At 42.6% G+C, this 7,847-nt stretch overlaps 1 protein-coding gene across 2 annotated transcripts in view; it reads right to left on the reverse strand.

The window, feature by feature from the left end:
* The window catches only part of GABRR1 (gamma-aminobutyric acid type A receptor rho1 subunit), a 61,070-nt gene extending 53,388 nt beyond the window's left edge, over positions 1-7,682 (reverse strand). For both annotated transcript variants that reach the window (XM_006024568.1, XM_006024567.1), the window contains exon 1: positions 7,561-7,682. In XM_006024568.1, coding sequence (XP_006024630.1) covers positions 7,561-7,682 — 122 coding nt within the window. The remainder of the gene's footprint in view (positions 1-7,560) is intronic.
* Positions 7,683-7,847: the final 165 nt, after the last annotated feature.

A 7,847-nucleotide genomic window follows, 5' to 3' on the forward strand; every position in this document is an offset into this window, starting at 1 on the left:
CAGGGCAGACCCTACAATGAGAGGCTAAGGGACCTGAACCTGTTCAGCCTTCACAAGAGAAGGCTGAGGGGGGACCTTGTGACCATCTATAAACTCACTAGGGGGGACCAGAAGGGTTTGGGGGAGACCTTGTTTCCCCTAGCGCCCCCCGGGATAACGAGGAATAAAGGCCACAAGTTGTTGGAGAGTAGGTTTAGATTAGACATCTGTAAGAACTACTTCACAGTCAGGGCAGCTAGGATCTGGAACCAACTTCCAAGGGAAGTGGTGCTGGCTCCTACCCTGGGGGTTGTTAAGAAGTAGCTTGATGCCTACCTGGCTGGGCTCATTTGAGCCCAGTTTTCCTCCTGCCCAGAGCAGGGGGTCAGACTTGAAGATCTACAAGGTCCCTTCCGACCCTACTTCTATGATTCTATGAAGATCATATGGAGCCCTGTGGGCTGGATATTGTGGCCCTGTGCACTAGGTCAGGTGTGTGAAGCTGGAGCAGTACAAGGCCTGATCTGGGCAAACAAGGGAGGATGGTTTGAAGTGGGATCCTAGAGATACAAGGTGGAATCTGGGTGTATAGGGCCCAATCCAGGGAGCATGAAGATGGATCTGGGTGCATGGGACCCAATCCAGGTGGCACCAGGCAGGATCCAAGCATGTGGGGCCCAATCTGGATGCCAACCCTACAGATCTGGCCCACAGATGGGCCCATGGGGCAAAAAGTTTGAGCACCACTGGCATATTGCATAACATGACAAAGTGCTGAAAATATAATGCAGCTATGGTGGCCATCATATAGGACATTCCAGTTTTCTGCTACTCTATCCTCTGTCCTGTATTTATACGAAACCCGATGCCTTTATGTCCTCTATTTTTCTCTTCAAGGGAAAAATAGAGGACATAAAGGCATCCAGTTTCATATCAATAGAGGACAGAGGACAAGTGGACTGTCCTCTATGATGGCCACCCTAAATGCAGCTGCTGGAGAGGCAGAAGGAGAAGTGAGAATGGACATAACCAAGAGGAACTAGAGCTATGACTTATTAGCTGATAGGTCTTTGCAGAACCTGCAGCATCAATGGGGCCACCCAGGGGATCTCTGAAGGAGGGAGAAATGGAAGGTAGTTCAAGACAGAACCCTGTGTGGGACTGGAAGAGATAGGGAGGGAGCGGGAAAAGATAAGGCACTGAAGGGAAGTCCATGAGACTGGAGAACCAGGAGAGAGCATATACAGCTTTCCAGATTCCTAAGGAAAGGGCAGGTGAAAGTGTCAAAGGTGAAGGTTGAAATGGGGGATAAAAAGATGTGCTTAAAAAGAACCAGATATTTAGGTGAGTCTGGTGTGCATACAAAAAGTTAAAAGGTCTTCAATGTTCTTTGAAGGCCTTATAGTTCTCTAACTATAAAGTGACGTAAATCTGTGCGATAAGGTCTTTAAAATGTCTCTATAGTTATCTTTAAAGACCTTACCACAAATCAAGTAGGAGGCACATTAAATGGGAGATGGCCTGATGCGAGATTACCTTTTTGGCAGGCATACCACATATTAAGTCGGCATGCTCCCTAAGTAGATGCCATTCGGAATGTATGAAAAAGTAGGAGGGAAAGAAGGGAAAACTGAGAGGACCAGGAGCTAAAAGGGAGCATACAGCATAATGTACAGGACAGAGACAGTTGGGAGAGAAGGAAATAGAAGGTATCAAGGATTTTTTGCAAGAGTAAGAAGAGGTGAAACAAGTAGGGGTAAGTGAAAAGCAGGAGTCAGAGTAGGAAGCTGTGGAAGGATATAGAGCAAAAAGGAGGAGGACGAATTCTGAAACAGAAGACAAAGACAATGTAATGTAAGAGGAGGAGTGGATGACTGAGGAGCAAATGAGTAAGGTAGGGGAAAGATGAGGAACAGAAAGGAGAGAAGGGAAGGCTGGTTCTAGGAAAGGCAGTAGTGACTTGTGTGGGGAAATGTGGGTTCTCAGCACATCATAGGTTTTCATTTTTTATTCATAAAAGCTGCTAATACAGGTAAAATGCTTACAGGGCCATTTCTGAAGATTGTGCAAGATACATTGTGCATCTGAAGGCCAAGTCACCGTATAACAGTAAAGACTACTCCCAAAAATAAGGGTTTCCAGGATCAGTCCCCAAGATAAGGTACCACAGCGAGATAGCGAGGGAAGCAGAGCAGGGTAAGGATTACTAGTGCTGGTAGAAAGGTGCTGGAAAACATGGGTTTAAGGTGGGATTTGAAAGAAGAAACAGGCTCTTGGCAGTGAAGAAGGGAGATTCCGCTCCAGCCACAGGGCAGCCTAAGACAGCATACTGAGTTGTGTGTGATTTGCACCACAATAGCAAAATATATCAGAAAATATATGCAGTAAAATGATCATAACCACGAGAAGAGGAATGTAAGATGCAGCAGGCTGGCTGGCAGAAGCTTACAGCAGCCTGCACACTCCCGGCTGCAGGAACCCGCAGGTTGGCAGGCGCTGCAGCCCAGCGAAACCAGTAAGGCCCGATTGCAGGCTGCCTTGGAGGCCTGAGTGGCTGACACACATTAGTAGCTGGCCACAGGAAGCTAAAGGCTCCTGGGAAGTCTGGGGTCAGACAGAGGGAGAGTGTGGGTGCTTAGTTGGCTGTCTGACCGCTGCAACATGGAGCTAAGGACTCTCCTGGGGTCTGGCAAAAGACCCTACAAGGCTGGAGGCAGCAGCCCCAAGATCAGGAGAGGGAGCTCATGTGAAAGAGAGAAGAAAGGTTGCACTGCAGGACTGAGGGAGCAGCATAAAGCTGGCAGCACCTTCTTGGGATCTGGGAAGAGATCTCAGGACTGAGAGTCAGTCATCCCCTTATGAACTCTGTTTAAGGACTGTATCAATTTAAAGGCTTTGTGAGCTAAGCAATAAGCCTGAACCCACCATATAAGGATATGATAAAAAATGAAGCCAGTCTTGTAGATAAATTAAGCAAAAGACCAACAGTATCCATATATCAGCACCATTAAATTTGCCTTGCAGGGGAGTGCTTATCTTCAAGGTGACTGTCCAGAGGGCCCTAGGGATTTTAGAGTTTAAAATTTGGGGGTCTGAAGATGTAGCCTGGGCTCTGAGAGCCAAGCTGGTTCTTCTCCCGTTGTTCACCCTCACCAGTAGTAATGAGTCTTCAGGTCTGATTAGGTCATCAGAAATACTTACTAAAAAAAAAAGAACTACAAATCTCAGTCCCACCCAACTCCTATTTTACATACATAAATCCAAAATTATAATCCTCAAAATTCTAGCTTACCAAGGTATCTCAGTTTTGCCGGTATAGTTCCCTAGATGTCTATCCGTCTACTTCTAACAACAAAAAGTGCTTCAGTGTTGATATTGCTGAGTAGCTTGGAGGTAAGCCATGCCTGGGTCCTGACAAGACTTTGACAAGAAATCCATAAACTAGGGGTTGATCCACCTATCTTGCTGGCAGGACTTGATCCAATAAGCAATCTCAAAGCAAGCCTTTTGGGCTCTGTACAAGCAGAGGCACGATAGTGATTCTTTATCCCTTTGGACCAAAAACTTAGTGGTTAGATCACTCACCACAGAAGTGGGATACCTGAATTCATTTTCCTCCTCTGCCTGAGGGGATTCCCATCTCCCAGGATAGCACCCTAACCACCAAAAGACAGGCTGTTCTAGGTGTGTGAAGGGAATGTCAATAGTTACATATTGTCCAAAATACTTATAATCTTGGTATTATCTTTGGAACAGGGGCTTTCCCTGTCAAATGAATGCACTAAGCTAAAAAGTCCTTCTGCCTCTGTTTCAGAATCTCTTGTTTCATGGAAAGTTTAATGGCTTCCTCCAGAGAGACTGAGAAGCTCCTTCCCCCTGCCTCTGGACTAGACTCAAGCCTGATGGTTAGATCACTACTGGCTACACTGCTCCATCCCTGACTCCACACATGCATGTAGGGGATCAGAGGACCATGGTAGTGCTTTCAACAGAGCTTCAGGACCTGGTAAACCTGAATGGTATGTGTAATATTCTTCTTTATCTTTTATGCAATTTCATGAGTTATGAATGTTTGAGGATGCCAAAGAATTGCCTCATTAGGTAAAAGAGAAAGAATAAAACCATATTTGACCTTGTTGCTTCACATCCTGCACCAAGAATATCTCCTTTGCTTCTCCAATAGCTTCACAAGTGCAGCTAACCAGAGTGCGTATGCCAGTCCAGGGGCAGTGTAGACATATCCTTGGACTCTAATTCTGCCCTCCTAATAAAAACAAGTCTTCCAATGCAAATCCAAGAGTCTTGCCTGTATCAAGATTGGCTTATTTGAATAGTATGCATTTTAATACAGCCAAATGTGAGGTCATACATCAAAGAATAAAGAACACAGGCCATCCATGTAAGATGGAGGACTGTATCCTGCAATACAGTGATACCAAGAAGGATCCAAAGCAATGGATCACTTAACAATTGAACACAGTTCCCAGTGCACTGCTGCAGCTATGCATATGGTGTTCTAGTGCCCATGTATCAAAAGAGAATATGAGTAATTGGAAGGGGTTTGGGGAAAGACCTACAAGAATTATTCAAAATCTGGAAAGCTGCTTATAAGGAGAAATTTAAGAAGCTTTGCCTGTTTAATTTATCCAACAGGTGATTAAAAGGTGACTTGATCATGAGCTCAAAACGTAGTTAGAGAACAGTTTTCATGCTGCTGAGGACTTCTTAATCTAGCAGACAGAGACATCATAAAATCCAGGGTTAGACCATAAATTAGATACATTCAAACTAGAAATAAGGCACAGATTTTAGCAGGGGGGTGTAATTAGACTTTTGAACAGCTAACCAAAGAATATGTTGGTTTCTCTACCACTGGAAGTTTTCAAATCAGAACTGGATATTTGTTCTAGGAGATAGGGTGTAGATCAAGCAGAAATGATAGGTTTGATGCGAAAATGAGAGGATGAAGTTAGCCTATTTACACAGGCTGTCAGACTTGGGCAATCTTACCAGTTCTTTCTGGCCTTGAAACTTACAAGCATGAAAAAGATTATGGACTAGGGCTGGATCATTCATTCTGCAAAGCTAACCAAAAGCTCTGTTTTCTGGCACCCAGAGAATTTCTTCAAGTCGTGTAGCACTGGTTTAGCAGCTATTATACTATACCCTTCGGTGGCTGACATGGGGCAGTGGGGGTGGGCATGGATGGAGTGGTCTGAGATACATGGCTGCAGAAACAGTCCCACCATACTATAGACACCTGGCACAACTTTTAGCAGGCTTTGGGTCAGAAAGATCAGTTCTTCACAGGGATCCAGAATCAGGGAACACAAAGATGGCTTGAAGTGACATCCAGCACTGTAGCTTTGGATCTTGTCCTTTCTGATTGAAATGTCATCGACTGGCCTAGTACATTGCTATACCAAACAGCCTCACAACTCCTGGTCACTGGAGCATTTCTGGTTATCAGGTATGGCTGTTGGGACTATTCTAGTATAGTCCAGCAAGCTGTGAGTAAAATTGTTCTTTTTTCTATTTCCTCAATCTCAAAATTACTATTATCATTTACCACGTGTTTCTTTATTCTTCAGACAGAAATTATTACAGATAATTAACAGATGCCAGATGCTGACTCTGTAATGAACTAAAATCTTTCTACAAAGTGCACCCGGATGAGTACAGATTTGACAGATCTTGTGCTACACATGCATTTCACTTTGAGCACTGCTTTCTCTGTGGCTGCTGTAATCCCCTTGTCTCTTTATATAGCTAACTCTAAATCAGATTGTGTCTATCCCTTGGGTAAACTGTGTATGGAATAGAAGGGCACAAGGAACCTTCTCCCCCCACCTCCAATTTGCACCAACAGATGAAGACCCAGAGCTGTTTCATGCCTTTTAGTTCTCTAGTCACCCAGATTACTCTAGGCTATCACCACTATCAGTGCTAAGCATCCTAAATGGTCCAGGGTCCTGATTCTTTCCTCGCCCCATTTGGAAGCAGTTCCTCTTTCACTGGAGTCTCAGTGCCTCCCAGAGATCTTGCTGGAGCAGTTTAACCAGATGTTCACATATATGTTGTTTCGTTTAAGTGTTTAATGCCAATTTCTTCCTTTTGCATATACGACTTAACATCCCCTTCTACTGTGACTTATTAAATTCAGTTGATTATTATTTATGCTGTTGAGTGTTTGGGAATATAATTAGCATTAAAAATGTTGTATGGAACACAACTGCATCGTGCATACATGTGCACGTGTGTTTAACTTGAAAGCTGTATTTTTATTCAATTAAAGCTGAATTGGAACTTGTTTTGCAAGGCTTAACTACAGCATCTCAGGTGCCATTTTCATAAACCCAGATGAAAGGAAACTCAGATGGCATTGCTTTGCTATTTATTGTAAAGTGTCCCATTGGGACTGTTTATGAATAAGGGCTGCAGCATCCATTTTGACAGTTTCATTTTTCAGCAGTGAGACATCACCATTGAACCCATGTCATATTTCATCTCCAAGACCAATCATGGATTCACAAGTATTACAGAGCTATTGTAGTACCAGAGATAATATGATAGTCCTGTCCTGAGGGGGAAAATATTTGAAGATGTAAATCAAAAACCATCCATCACACTCAGCTATTTTCTGCTCATTTTCTCCTAATGCCGATGCTTGAGAAACAGTTAAAATTTTTAAGGGCTATAACACTTCTGCAATTCTTTTCACAGGCCAGGTTCCTCAAAACGATTCCTTCTCATGTTAATTAAGATGGTGTTGGAATCAGTACATAGTTGCTAACGAGCAAAAATAACGACTGCACTGAGGGGACAGATAGCTAGTCTCAATTCACCTTGGGTAGCTCTAGTAGACAACATTTTAAATACTGGTTCCATAAAAGAGGTAGCCATTAATATCCCCAAACTAATCAGTATTTTTTGTCCAGCTGTATCTCATGGTGCATTTATCTGTTTGAATGTACAGATATCATTTATGTAAGTATTTGTACTAGGCTCCCAAATCTTTGCAAAATAAAGATAATGAGTATTCTAAAATGAAACACAAAACTATTCTAGTATTGGGAAAACTTCCTCAAATCAAAATATCTGAAATGGCTGTATATGGCAATACTGGGGGGAATTAGGAAGGGAGAGGGGAGAATGTACTGTTTTCAGAAAAAATGAATATTTTATCTTCAGCTGATTCAAGCTCTCCTTCCTCATCACAAGTATGACTAATTGTATCCTTCAAGTTTGCAGACCCATTTGATTGTTTTTCCTCAAACAAGGGCTATAAAGTAACCAACCATTATTGCGCTTTTCATGTGAGGAGATCCCCAAACACACTGATACAATAGTCCTCTGCACTCAAATGTTACATTAAAACAGATTTTGGACCTAGTAATTTTGGTTGCTGAAAAAGTAAAACTACTATTTACTAGAGAAAAGAGTTCAGAAAACTATTTAAGATGCTCAGTTATCAAAGCTGCGTATGCAAACCCCAGATGTCCACATTAGCCTATTAAGAATTAAGAAATGTTGCATTTGCCCAAATTATATATATAGTAATTGAATGTACAGAATACTCACCTGCCCTTCTTGTATACCTCATGTGTTTCTTTTCCTTGCCAGTGGGCTCTGCATTCAGTGGACAAAACCCATCCCCATAACAGCAAGAAGAGGCTAAACTGCATTTTATGGACAGTCAACATGATACTCTCAGATCCTGTATCCAGGAATAGTCCACACAAGAATAAAAAAAACAAAACGTAGATTCTGTTTTTCTTTTTAAGACATTATTGGTCTGTTCATTATTGGGAGGATGTTTACTCATACAAAAAATCATCCTGCAGTATTTAATCTGGACAGTAGGGAAA

The sequence above is a fragment of the Alligator sinensis genome, unplaced genomic scaffold, assembly GCF_000455745.1.
Source record: "Alligator sinensis unplaced genomic scaffold, ASM45574v1 scaffold658_1, whole genome shotgun sequence".
In the NCBI taxonomy this organism is placed as follows: domain Eukaryota; kingdom Metazoa; phylum Chordata; order Crocodylia; family Alligatoridae; genus Alligator; species Alligator sinensis.